The sequence below is a fragment of the Corvus kubaryi genome, unplaced genomic scaffold, assembly GCF_017639235.1.
Source record: "Corvus kubaryi isolate FWS band 111438036 unplaced genomic scaffold, C.kubaryi_AGA036_p1.0 37266, whole genome shotgun sequence".
In the NCBI taxonomy this organism is placed as follows: Eukaryota; Metazoa; Chordata; class Aves; order Passeriformes; family Corvidae; genus Corvus; species Corvus kubaryi.
This window is the reverse complement of record NW_024581081.1, coordinates 5,780,642-5,795,442: the sequence shown is the minus strand read 5'-3', so window position 1 is coordinate 5,795,442 and position 14,801 is coordinate 5,780,642. Positions and strand designations below refer to the sequence as shown.

The following is a 14,801-nucleotide window of genomic DNA, read 5'->3' as shown; positions in this document are numbered from 1 at the left end:
AAATATTTATCATTATGGACACTACACTTCAAAGTTCATGATTTCTTTAGGCTTTTTAATCTAAATCAAATTGGAAAGAGTCAGGATTTTCCATATATTCTCAGTACAGCTATAAACTAGTTTTGATGATAAGGTTATCAGTTTTTTCAAAAAAGATAAAACAGCAAGCTTTCCCTAATTAATTGCACTTTTGATGTTTCAAATACATTTTTCGTAAAATTTTTTTGGTTTTGAGTAACCTGATCTTGACTGACAACTTGAACTCTTAACTTCCTAAAACAACATTAAATTTAGCTCTAAATATGATCCCTGTCTGAAAAATGTGATGTGCGGTTCGGAACCTTATTTGGTGAATTAGAAAGTCATGCTGTGGCAAATCAAAGATGCATGAGCGAATGTAAGGCATACAAATATGGACTGCAAAAATTTTAGAAAAATATTTGTCTGCTGAAGGAATGACAACAGAGCACTAAAAATAAACACTAAAAGTCCTCCTCCCATTTTTTGTCTGCTTGAACAGCCTTTTATTACTGAGTTAGTAAAGATTGTATCTGAGAAGATTGTGTTTTTATAAACCACTTACGTGGTTGCTACAAACAAACACACTTAAAATCCTGTTTATTGTCAACATGAAGGTGGGTTCTATGTGTTGCATGTTTGCAGAGCTACAGAACCAGAGTACATGAGATTAAGTGGATTCCTCCCCAGAAATAGAGGAAGGAAGTATACTATCTGGGATGGAAAATTTCACAACAATAAATACAGTATATTTTCCAGACAATTTGAAATGTAACTACATAGGTACAGTTTATACTTCGTTGAGTTTTGCTTCCTTGTTTTGCAACATGTTCCCAGACCATTTTATGCTGAAACAAAACAGTTGCACAGGACAGACTGATCAATATTTATTCTGCATATTCATATTCCATTTGGAAAATTTCACAGCAATTTCATGTTATCATAAAGCCAATAGATAATCACTCCCCTAATATTGTGTCAGGGGTACTGGATACTGAAACTACTGTATATCAAATGAAAACTCATTGGTACTTTGTCTGTGTAACCCATTTCTTTCCAAACAATCCTTAAAAAAAGGATTTTGAAAAGGCTGATATCTAAAAAGCAACTGGTTTTCCTTCCTCTTTGAATTCAAAGACTTTAATTAAATATATGAGTTTCAAATTTGAAGACAAATGTGCAATCTTTGGATACCTAAAAAGAAATTTTACTATAAATTTATAAAAAAGTGCCTGCATTTCAGCTTCTGAATTTGGATTTAGACCAGATCAGAACAAGGACTACTACAAAAGGTTCTGGATGCTGAGGGAAGATCCACTGGTAATTACTCTCCAAAAGTTGAGTAGACAATAACTTTTCTTAACAAGATATCAATGGTATTGTATATCAGTGGAATGAATATATTTCATGTGAAAGACGAGAAAAACCTCTGAGCTGCTGATCCATTTGATAGCACATGACTTGACAGAGAGAGACCTGTGAGAACAAGGATGACTACAACAGCATGGGCAAATGAACACCTAGAACAATCTTCCCCTTGACATAACATAATTGTTTACTTCCCATCCTAAACTTATATTGCATGATACAATTGTATATATATATATATATATATATACACACAATTATATATATACAGTACTCAATCTTTTCACTGAAATGTATGACATTTATAATGTAACATATTTCTCATAACTCTAATTTCACTAAAAGTGTTCATTAATGTGTTTTTTACCAAAGGGAAGAAGACAAAACCACACAAAATACTGAAGTCTTAAGAGAACAGAAACACCTTCACAGAAACAGATAGCCTAATTATTTTTCTTTATTGAAAGTTGGAATCTCTTTCTGGGTTGTCAGAAATGATCTAAAAATGACTCTTTTTTACATTCTCCACTACTCTCATTAACACAGTCTGTCAAACAGCTTAATGGACAAGTTTTAATATGGCCCTACGTACTACTTATCCTGGCAGTATTTAGAACCTCTAAGAAATTGTTTGCATTTTAGAACTGATGTTTGAATTAGCACTGGGTTTAACAAGACACAGCAATAACGTGTCTCAAAGCTGAATCCTATTATAATTACAAAGGGTAATTAAAAGCAATTACAAGCATGCAGTTCTTTAGCTCCTTGTTCTCCCCAGTCATCCTGGATTCTGTATCAAACATATGATGGATTGCTTAACATCATTTTAGAGAAGTCATTCTTTCAGTTTAGATTTAAACACATTTTTACTCTACCTGTAACAGAAGGCCGTACAGGTTGTATCAGCTCCGGCTGCTTGAGAGGATTTCCAAAATAGACAAACCACTCTTTTACCAAAGGATAGGCTTCACCTAAAAAGACAGAATTGGATCAGTAAGTCAAATGCAAGTATTGACACTAGTGTAACAGCTGGAATCAGCTGTGATCACGATTCTAAAGTAATAGAAGGCATTTCATGATGACTTGTTTGCTCAGCTTTAGAAACAAACCAAGAAAAAATAGTTTTAGTATCTTTATGACCAATCATCAGAACAAATAGAGTTTCAATTATGTACTATAAACACGAGTTTGGAGTGGGGAACTGCAACCAAAAATGTAAGTACAAGAGTCTGTGGAAAACATCCTCACACAGGCTTAGACCTTCCCACTCCAACGCAGCTCAGGAAGCTCTGGAGGCATGTGGCATAGCTTAGGGACCTGCATGACCTACCTCAGTCTCTCAACACTGTCACACTGCCACATATCCAGGCAGTGCTTAATATGATTCACCTCCCAACTTGCCCTGACATTTCCTGTCTCAGGGTTTGAGCCAAAATCTCTATAGGGAGGCCTTGATGGCTATTTGAAAGCTGACAGCAATGGAGTCATCCCACCATCATGCAGAGCTTTTACAGCCCATTGTTCCAGACCTTTTACCTAGCATAAAGGAATTGTTTATACATAATAGTTCAAGTGGCTTTCCTAGTCCCTAACCTCAACCCTTCTCAGCCCCCCTAAAGAAGCCCCTTAAATTAAAAATTTCACTACAGGAATTGTGCATTTAACTACTTGATGCTTAAAAAAACCCAAACAAACCAACCGTCAGAAAAAAAATATCAAGCATTTAAGAATTTTTGAAATGCAGACTATCCAATTTACAACAGTCAGCTCAAAATCTTTCCAATGCAAGTCTTCACTAAAAAAACCCAAACAAACATAGAATCAGCGTTACTATCAATGGTGTTTTGCATTCTGTCCAGATTTTTGCTTATGGTAGCCATGTCATAGTGCCCTAAATTTCCACTCTCTGTAGTCTGGTAAACAGTATGAATTAAAGAGGTTTAGCTAGTCCTGGGCACTTGGAGTAGAGTTTTCAAATATTTTCTTTTTTCTTTCCCTTGTCCCTTTCCAGATTCACAGAATGGCACCTCTAATTTCTTCAAGCTCTCAGCCAGTACTGAAGTAATTATTCTTAAAAATTCCTGCCTTTTATCACCAATCCAATCTCCCTGAAATTTACTGCACAAGTATTTCTGACACCACGTTGTGAACCCTAGATTAAAACAAACCAAAGAAATCTTTCCAACACTGTCCTTTCCTTCTCCACCCAAAAAGGTTTTGTCACACTAATTTCCTGATCTCACTCATACCTCAGTGCTGGCGATAACTGCTGGCATGAATGAACAAGTAGTGTGATACTGTGCAAGGGCAGAAATTCCTCAGATGTATTTGTAGTGTCAGGGGTGAGAGAAGAGAAAAAGAACACGACAAAATCTGTTTTACAACCCTGCTTCTTCCTTCCTTACCTCCCCATGGACCTACAGCACAAATTCCCAATAAAGGTGAGGGACTGAAGAACCAACACATGGACTATGAGGGACAGTATTACACCTGGCTTGCCATGCTTCACTGTTCAAAAACTGATGACATTAAAAATAAAACTAAAAATGCCTACCCTAGGAGGAAAAAAAAGCCTTAAGCTGTACATTCCAGTAGCTGAATAGTCTCACATCTTGATTATAAATCACTGTCTATGATAATGCTATCTCATGAACAAAACCCTCCAATTAAATAACCCAAAGTCACTTTCAGAAACATTCTGATGTTTTAGCATTCGGTTTTAAGATTTAGTGTGTAGATTACTCTGCTTTATTCAATTTATTCAGCTCACTCAGACTCCTAAATTTTAGCCTGGTTTCTTAAGGAGGCAAACCTAATACAATTAGGACATCTGTCTTATAATTAATTCAGGGATACACTGCTCTGTTTCAACTAAATCTGACAAAGGAGAAGTGATTTCAAATGGATTAAAGTCCTAAACATTTTGTGAAACTGAAGACTCAGCTGACAGAGGGATCCTATTAGGGCACCAACTGAACAAAAGGCAGGAAAGCCAACTTACCTGCTGTATCCAAACAGACTGAATGGCAAATCAGTACACAAATAGCTGTAGAAGAGCTAGAGCTGAGAAAAAAGGTAGATGGGATTTGTGAAGGGCAGGAGGCAATAGAGAACATGCTTAGGAACACTGTATGTTGCAGGAGGGAGTTGTCAAGGTCATGAGAAGTTAAGACGGTAGAAAGAAGCATGGAAATAGAAAAGCTTTGCTGGGGGGAAGCTGGTGGGGAGCATTGCTCTTTGTGAGTTCCACAACTCACAGAAAAACTTACCTAAGTGTGTCTTGATTCTAAATACCAGTGAGAGATTATTTTTTACATCAACCATTGAACTCATGCACAGTAAAGAGAGAAGTCAATAGGAAGTCTACAGTTTCATTCTTTTAATGTTTGTGAATGTAGGTACAGGACATAGCACCGCATCAACTAAGTGCTTTTCACTACTCTGGTCCATTAGTAACAAAAGTATATTACTGTTCACATAACCAGCCAAATAAATACAGCTGACAGCAAGGCCCTGCAAACTGACAGCACACTAACATACCAAGAACGAAATGGAGATATGATTACTAAATGTCAACCCTCCCTGCACGGAAATGTCTTGGGGGAAAAAAACCCACTAATTTTTCAAACTTTTTCCCCCACAATGCATATAAAGAATATCACCAATGAAATAAAAAAAAAATAGCAGTTCCTTTGTTTAAACAGATTCTGAATGACTTGTGAAAGCACTGCTTAGGCAGCCTAAGGAAAGCTTCAACTATGTGCAAATCACAAGACAGTTGAAAAATGTTATGTGTGCTCCTCTACACCTGTAACAATGCCAGCTCTCCTGAGCAGTCACTGGTGATAAATGGCAAAAATTCTGCTAATGGACTGTTTTTGACAGTGTCAAAGTGAGGATCAGTCTGGCCTGCTAATGTTAGAACTGGGAGTGATGCCAGGACTTCGAGGAGCTGGCCACGGGCTCAGGCTACATTACATAACCTCCTAATTGGCAGTGGCCATGCAGGTGCAGGTATTTCCATGGACTGCACCAGTGCCAAAACCTGCTGGCTTTGTTCTGAACTCTTTGCACACATAAGGAAGAGCTTGGCTGGCTGATCAGGGTGTATTATTTACTCTTATTTTCCCCTCCTGCTTGAATTTTTCCCAAAGTACTTTTTCTCAGAAAGATGCTAAAGCGTTGGCAATTTATATCACTGTATGCAATATTTCACATACTGATAAGAAATAGCTCAATTAATTATAAATGTACTTTTGAAATACACAGGCAACAAACGCCACGTTATCAGAATCACCACCAGCCCCTTATTTATTTATGTAGGGTCAAAAATAAGGCTGTGATTCTCCAACATTTCCATGAGTAAAGGTCCACACATACTTACCATACATCCAACTATACCAAAGGCAATGTTATACAAGCAATCTTTCAGCAGCATCGCTATCTTTTACAGGCAGGCACTGATTTGTACATTCCCACTCTCTCCCATTCCCTCGGGGTGTTTCACCACAGCTGTTTGTGGCTACACAGAGCCAGATAGGGAAACAGAACCCGGTTACCTGGCTACAAGAAAGGCAGGGAAGAGAGACAGAAGCTATTTTCAGTTTCTCAAACTAGGCCACCACACAGCTGCACAAACAGCTGCACCAGCACAACTGAGACGATGCACAGGGACTGAAATGAGTGGCTGTGCAAGAGAATTATTTTAAGTGGCACAGATAGCAAAAGAAACACTTATCCCACTATGACTTCAGGCAAAGTGGCATGGTATGGGCCAATGGTTTCAAAGGATATGACATCCTGCTCCTATGGATTTGTGGGTCTCTTGGGCACCCTTGGAAATCTCAACCTAGACATTCAAAACTAAGTTTCTTGTTTCAGAGTAGGGGAAACAGTTTACATTTGTTTTAACCTGTTCTTACTAAAACTGTAACCACTGCTTTTAGTAAATGTTGGCTGCTTTGTCAATTAACAATAAATAAGGAGACCTGCAAACTGCAAAGAAGTCAGTTTCCACCATATTTTAATTGACAATATTAAGGAGCAAAACAGAGGATCACTAGCACATACATCACCACAGCAAACTGGAACATTGTGTAGAGTTAGTTGAGTTAGCTTCAAATGTGCTACATCAGCAGCTGTATAATGGCAGCAGATTCCACATGGACTAATTTAATTGGTTGTCTTGTTCCAGTAAGCTCTTTTTTAATGCTAATCCAAAGTGATTCTACATTATACTGCAACTTACATACAGAGTAGACTACTTCTTCCCATCCTATCCCTTATCAAATTACAAAACCCAGGCAACTTAACCTCATCTGAGGGAAACTGGCAAAGGTTTCTACTTACTTTGTAAAGAAAAGAACTTCCTTGTAGGTCTAGCAGTGAATCCATAAAAAAATAAGGCTTACACGTACTTATACCTTCCAATACAGACTGTGACTAATGATCTACATTCTTGATTTAGAAGCAACTATACACTGGAATAAACAAAAACCCCATTAACTACTAGGAAGTGACATGGTTAAAGCAGTTAAGAGGTAGATGCATGCACTGAAAATGCAAATTTAATAGAGGCACCCATGCAGACACAATCTACCTACCTTTCTGGAAGGGTTAAGGATTGAGGGTGTACTGTGATTTACTTTAGAAAATTATCTCTGGAATTGGAAGCCTGAACTGAGAATAAATAGCACATGCTATCTGTGGTTTTATTCTAAAACTGCTTTCTTAAAAGAAGATGACTTTTGCATTAAAATTTCATTTTCAATATGACTCTAAATAAATGTTTCTGTATTTCAATTCTAATTTTCTTTGAGTACTAAAAACACTGTAACAAATGCAAAGGTGCCTATTACCCTGCCATCTTGCAGCAACAATTGTTAATTAGGAATTTTGGTCTGAGTTTTTCTGAAAACATCAGTGAATATCCTGCTGCTTAGATGAATAAGTAAAACCCAACCAAGTTATAATTATATACAAAATTTAGAGGCAGTACACCAAAAAATGAAAAATGACAGATGTGCATGATTACTGCTGAGATTTTTGTTATTCTCTCCAAATTGCTATGTAAACTCTGATTCAGTTTTTCCTATTATGGCACAACTTCAACCTCTGACTGCTGAAGGAAGTCATGCACTTAATTACCTTTTTGTGCCTTTCTAAGCAAATAGTTTGAATACTAGGTTTGATGGCGGTGCACTTTCATCAATAAAATGTAAAGTGATTACTACGGAGAAATCAACACATTGAAAAGAAGAAAAGTTCAGTACACTTTTAATTTTCAACTCACTGGCTGAAAGACACTGTAAAGATAACACTTAACTAATGGAAGTCTTAAGAACATGAAATTGGTCCAAGGATGTGAATAAAGAACTCTCTGTCTTCAAGGAGATGAATGCAAGCACAGATATGAGTACCTGCTACCCAATCTGTTTATTCCGCTGGATAAGGAAATTGTATTTTCTTCCACTTGGATGAAAAAACTAATAATTGCTGGCATGACTACTTGCATTTGTATTATTACAGTAACTATATTTGACTGTTCTGAAAATTGCAGACTTAGAATCAACAGAAGGTAAAACTTTAACAGTGCATTACTGTTCTGTAAAAGTGTATTACAACTCACTAATTCATCCAGAGCCACACTTATCCAAGAACCATTAGGTTTCATATACCCTCAAACTTTCAAAAATCTCCTAAAGATCATTGTTTTGCTCAATCTTTTTATCATTAACACCTATCACAACTTCCCATTTAGCAAGGAAAAAACCTCCACTTTTAAGAATCATGTTAAAAGCACTGAAATGGAACAGCATGTAGAAAAAGCCCCACAGTTTCACCTCCGCATTTTCTCTTACTTCCATAAGATGTACATTTCAGCTGCTCAGAGTTTTTATCCTAAATGCTGATGCAGCCACTGAAGCAATTAATTCAAGATTTCATATTTCAAAATTGAAAGTACACTTGAATAATGGTGTAAGTAGTTTAATCCTTACCTTTTCCAGATTCCAACAAGATAGAATAAATATGCTGGCGAGCAGGGCGGTAGATAAGTGCCTGTCCAGGAATCTCTGTATCATAGTCATCTTCCAAGGAGTTGCTGCACTCAATCTCTCCATTACTCAGGATATTGAAGATTGAATAATTTTCAGATTGGATATGCTGTTCTTTGGCTAACTGTTTGTTCAAAGAAGGAAAGAAGGCATTATCTCCAAAATTAAGAAAAATCAAAAACTAACAAAATGTATTCACTGTTTGAGGAAATAGATCTTTCTCTATCAGTAGAAATGGAGCGAACAGCCAAGGAGGCAACAAGCGCTTTTTCAAATAACACCAGTATAGTATATTTTCAGACATCCCTCTTTTTGTGGACAGGAATCCCCAGGAAAACCATGATTGCCTTTCTTAACTCCTCATTTAATTTTTAAAACTTGGGAACTTGAACAACAGTTTTCTAGAGAGTAATTATTCTTACAAGGAATTCTGAATTCCAACATAGCTGCCCCTCCTTTGGTGACCTGAAAATGTACCTTCTCACTTTAAACAGTGAGTGAAGGCATGACAAAATGCAAACTTATGATATTGCAAGATGAGCTATATAAGACAGCTGTATTTCTTTCCTGACCTGACTTGGTGTAGTTTACATTCTGGTAAAATTAGAATACTTAACTTCATCATACTTTCACTTTGCAATAGCTCTTCACTGTGGAAAGAAATGAAATCTACTCTAGTGAGGAAAACCAGGTCTGCAGGCGTGCTGCTGAAAAGCAGAATTAACAGCATCACCCAGGCTGCACATTAACCACGCACTGGATGCAGATGCATCTGGCTGGAGCAGCTGGCTACAAGCAGCCTCAGTACCAACAGGGTCTGCTGGTCTGGAGCACCCTAGATGAGAAAGCAACAAAGATGCTCCCAGGCAGTGCAGAATTCCAACCAGTAACACTGGCAATCTGGACTGGCCAAGGGCAGAGCCAGATAGACTTTCTACTTCATAACCCCAGACCAAAACTCTGGGGGTGTTCAAACAGCTGAGCGGAGCAAATTATTTCCATGGGGTGCCACTAGTAAATTCTCCAGGACCCGTGCCATATGGTGAGCAGGCACTGACGTTTCTGCTCTGCATTCCCTGCATGTGTTGTGCTATCTGTACTATTCGGTTTCTGCCATCCACACAGCTATCACAGACTCTTTCACTGAGTTACTGGACCACTGGCCAGAACCAAATTCACCATTTCTGCAGAATTCCAGTATCTGCAAACCTGGGAACTCAGCTGGTGAAAGCTGCAGTCAGTCACTGGGTCATTATTGATCAAAACTAATTCTACTGAAATGTCATACTTTCTGTGTACAGTGCCAATCAACAGAGCACTTATACAATAAATCAATGGTTTCCCTGCAAGAAATACTTTAGTATTCCTAATATATGTAAACACTGTAATCCCCCAAGTATACTTTTGTATAAAATAAAAACAGAGCATCAAGTATTTCTAAGCATGATTTAAATGAAGCACTGAACTATTTCACAGAATCCAGAGATATGAGATCAACAACACTAGTTTATTGCAACTTGCCAATCATCTACACATCCTTATGTACTGAAAAAACTACAAGGTGATTTCAAAAGTATTGCTGTATTCAATGTCTGTATCTTGAAAAATATTTCTGATTCGTACCTACAATCAGCTAGAAAGTTATGCTCTTCTGAGAGAAACAGCAATATGAGGCTATGTCCTCATGGTTGGAATTGAGCTTTGTGTGTCATTTACGTGCAGTCCAGACAATGTGCAAGGTAAGCAGAACTACACATGGGTTTCAAAATATGAAGCAAAGCACACACACTACATATACAAATATTTGAACACTTGTAACAAAAACAAAAGAGAAGTTAACATGTCTAACGTTTTGACTGTAATTTCCTTGACCCAGAGACTGGCTTCATGTAGGATTCATGCAACAACCGTGAGGCACTCCTCAATAGAGTTTCTAAACATTATTATTTTATTAGAGCAGTAGCTCAGCATGATGCTTCAGAACTCCAACCCTTCAAATTAAAGACCAAGACACGAAATAATGACCACTTGTCATAAAGACTGCATGGTACATTCTCTTAAGGAGTAAGGATACTGCCACTATTGTCCTGGCCATAATCCAACCTAGATAATTGCATTCTGGCTATTTTTTCCTTGCACTTCAAGCATAAAGAGTCTTTTTCAGCACCTTATTATGATGTATGGCTGCTGATTTTTTAAAATATCTTCTATTTAACTACACCAGTCAGAAGTTATATGTATAGTGTCTATGTGTGGTTAATATAACAGATCAAATATAGCTACAGTTTAGCTGAAATGAGCATTGCACAGGTTGCAATGTAGTTCTAAAATGTTTTGGTCTTTTTAGAAAGGAAAATGTAAATTATATAATTACTTTAGAGTAATATGAGGAAACAGAAAAATAGTTTTAAAGAAAATGCTCAAGATAAGCAAGAGGAAGAAAAAAAGTTTCTGTGTTTGAAGTCTATACAGACCTAATAAAATAGGGAGTAACAGATGGCTAATATAGGGTCTAAAATACACTTCCTTATATAGATTTTTTTAAAAATCCCAATGTTATCTTAATTGCCATGAATTTACAGAATTGTACTCTAGACTTACCACCGTTCCATAAACTCTGATGCCAGGTAGCCCATTTTCTATCAGCCAGGCAGGCCACCCTAAGCTAATACATCCAATTTCCCAGAGTGACTCAATCTGACACACAGTATCTCATCGCAACACCAGTGCATCCCTGTCCGTGTGGGAAGCCATAAGTAAAACTTGCTACTGCAGACCTGCCCTTTGGGAATTAATAAACCCAGTGAAGTGCTTTTGGGTCATTCAGGGACAATGAAAACAAGGGTAATTTAACCTGAACCAAAAATCACAAAATACAGACTTACAGCATTTGACACTGTCCTGTACAACATCCTTGTCCCTGAACTGGAGAGGCACAGATTTGACAGCTGGACCTCTTGGTGGATGAGGGACTGGTTGGATGGTCGCTCTGAAAGAGTTGTGGTCAATGGCTCAATGTGCAAGTGGAGACCAGTGACAAGTGGTGTCCTCAAGGGCTGGTAGTGGGACCAGCACTGTTTAACATCTTTGCCAGCAACACAGTGGGATAGAGTGCTCCTTTGGCAAGTCTACTGGTGACACCAGGCTGTGTGGTGTCATCGGCATGCAGGAGGGAAGGGATCCATCCAGAGGAATCTGGACAGGCTTGAGAGGTGGGCCTGTGCAAACCTCATCAATTTCAGCAGGGCCAAGTACAAGATCACGCTCTTGGGTTGGAGCAATCCCGAGCACAAATACAGGCTGGATAGAGAATGGATTGAGAGCAGCTCTAAGAAGGGCTTTAGGGTGTTGCTGAATAAGGAGCTTGACCTGAGCCAGCAATGTGTGCTCACAGCCCAGAAAGCCAACTGCACCCTGGGCTGCATCCAAAGCAGTGTGACCAGCAGGGTGAGGGAGGGGATTCTCCTTGCCTACTCTGCTCTGGTGAGACCCCACCTGGAGTGCTGTGTCCAGCTCTGAGGTCCCCAGCATAGCAAGGACTTTGACCTGTTGGAGTGAGTCCAGAGGAGGGCTGCAAAGACGATCAGAGGGCTGGAGCACCTCTGCTGTGAAGACAGGCTGAGAGAGCTGGGGTTGTATAACTGGAGAGGAGAAGGCCCTGGAGACACCTTAGAGCAGCTTTCAAATAGCTAAAGGGGGCTACAAAAGAGCTGGAAAGGGACTTTTCACAAGGGTGTGTATTAACAGTATGAGGGGAAATGGCTTTAATCTGTCAGAGAGTAGCTTTAGATTAGATATTAGGAAGAAGCCCTTTGTTGTGAAGGTGGTGAGGCACTGGCCCAGGTTGCCCAGAGAGGAGTTGGATCACCCCTGGAAGTATTCAAGGCCAGGCTGGATGGGGCTCTGAGCAACCTGGTCTAGTGGAAGTCTCCCTGCTCAGGGCAGGGGTTTGGAACTAGGTGATCTTTAAGGTCCTTTCCAACCCCAGCCATTCTACAATTCTATGACGTGATTCTGTAGGAGTTTCCACATCTCCACCATAAGAGCAATTTCAAGTTCTGCATTCTTAGCACAGCTACATTTGATACCTCAACTGCATGTGCCAGGCACAGCCAAGCAAACCACTGACCAGCTTATGGCTGACCTGTGGGTTCTCAAAGTAAAAAACAAGCCAATACACAAATCATATAAACATGGGAAATCATATAATACATGGGAAGTACATTTCTGTGCCCAGCTGCTGGCCTATACAGGAGCTGCTCCCCATTATTTGACCTACCTGATACTTCAAAAAGAGAGAAACCACGTTTTACTAAATGTGCTGCATCTATGCTCATATTAATGCATGCAATACTCCTAACTGGGGTCTACTTAACAGACAAAAGATTTTTGCACAAGCAAATTTAAATCAACAGGATTAATGTACTCATTACCAAGTTCCACTAAGTAGTCATGGCCATAAAGTGATCAAGTTTTAAAAAACTAGTTACCTGAAAGATTTCTTTATCTTGACAGAGAGCTGACTGTTGTTGAAGGGATGACATCTGACAATTTATTACATTGGGAGGAATCCATGGAGACTGCTGCCCAGGCAAAAGATAGGAGTTCACTCCTCTGTAAAGCAATGACTTGTCTGATCCCAGAGGTAGCATCTCTTCCAAGTGTTTCAGGCTGCTGTATGAGCATGGAATTTTTGAGATGTAATTTGCTACAGACAGCAGTATGTTTGTTCTTCTGTTGTAGCTGTTATTCCTGTGGGGACTGGTGGTTAAACATTTGTGCCAAAAGCCTTCCAACAGGCTTTCTGGAACAACATCATTGCCAAGCAAGCATGCAAAGAGAGGAAGGTGTGTTGAACTAATACCCAGTACATGGCAAAGAACTTCTCGAGAGTACATAACAGTGACCAGTCTGTCCAAATGGAGGTTCTCAATGGAAAAGTAGGGACATGTATTATAGATGAGGTAGTCACTATCTTGCCCCAGAATTCCTATACAGTTGTGCTGCAAACCATATGCAGCCACCTCAAAGTCTGCCTCTTGCAATGTGCAGACTGTTTTTTGACCAAGTGATTTCAGGGCAAAACGTGTAAAAGTAGGCAGAGCTGAAGGAAGAACAAACATTTCTCTCCCTGGCTGTTTCCTGTGAGTCTTGATAAAACGAAACAATGTGGCTATTTCCTCAGTATTCTTCATCCTCCGTTTGATCCACTCCTCTCTCTTTTTCTCTTCTACCACCCCATCAAAGTAAAACACCAACTTGATGCCAGCTGCTATAAAAGCATTGATAAAATCTTCTAAAATGGCAAGGTACTCCCGCCACTGGCCACCACACACCCAGGATTCTGGTGTGTACCAGCGTCTAACGCAACTCATGGCATCTACTACGATAACAGGTGGGGAATCAGGATGATCGATGCGATGCTTTTCTGCCATTTCTCTCAGATCTACTGTTTTGCACGCATCAGGGCAAACTCTTGCCACAAATCCCTGCAAGCCTCTAACACCCATGGCTGATCTTGGAAACTCACAGCAGTCTGAAAGAAGAAAAATAAAAACAAAGTTCTAAAATGCAATACTGAGAAACAATGAAATTCTACAATAATAATAAAAGAAGCTGCTTGGAAACAGAACTGGGGTTTTTTTCTTCTTTTGCTGATAGCTCATTGTCTTATCCTGGCTTTTAACAATTTGAAATGGTTTACTTCAAATCAGCAAACTAAACGTTAAGTACTCATTCATTTTCCTTTCCACTTCTGTTTATCAGTGAAAAATATAAATATCAAAAGATTCTCATAAGTATGACCAAACAAAATTCATAGATTCATTGAAAGAGTAAGGTTAGAAGGAACCACAGGGTCCAACCTCCCTGCTCCAGCAGGGTCATTCTAGAGCACATGGCACAGGATTGCATTCGGACAGTTCTTGAGTATCTTCAGTGAGGGGGATTTCAGGTTAATAGCATACAGAAAAGTACAAAGTACTAGAAGAACAAAGATAGATTTTGTTTTATTAAAAAATATACATGCTTATGGTATTCAAAAGGGAAAGAAAGGAAGGCGAGTTAACAAAGTATTGTGAATACACAGCTTTTAAAAGCATTCCCGAATCCTATCAGTTAAAGACAGAGTTCTGAATACCACCCTCTTTAATCACAGTTGGGTTTGGAAGGGGCCTTTAAGGACCTCGCAAGGTGCGGGGGCCGCTGCGCGCAGCCCGGCAGGGCCGAGCCCCCCACCCCGGGGTTCGTGCGGCGCCCGGGCCACGCTGCCCACGCACCCCGGGACTGCGGCTGTGACCGCCCCGCCCCGGGGAGCCCCCGAGCCCCGGCCCCGGCCCCGGCCCCGCCGCCCGGCCCGGC

General features: G+C 39.5%; 1 protein-coding gene across 1 annotated transcript in view; it reads right to left on the bottom strand.

Moving 5' to 3' along the window:
* FAM120B (family with sequence similarity 120B) overlaps positions 1-13,981 on the bottom strand; it is a 47,038-nt gene extending 33,057 nt beyond the window's left edge. The window contains exons 1-3 of the mRNA XM_042025185.1: positions 12,932-13,981; positions 8,385-8,565; positions 2,262-2,357 (exon numbers count right to left, since the gene is read on the bottom strand). Coding sequence (XP_041881119.1) covers positions 2,262-2,357; positions 8,385-8,565; positions 12,932-13,951 — 1,297 coding nt within the window. The 5' untranslated portion in view covers positions 13,952-13,981. The remainder of the gene's footprint in view (positions 1-2,261; positions 2,358-8,384; positions 8,566-12,931) is intronic.
* Between the last annotated feature and the right edge of the window lie 820 nt (positions 13,982-14,801).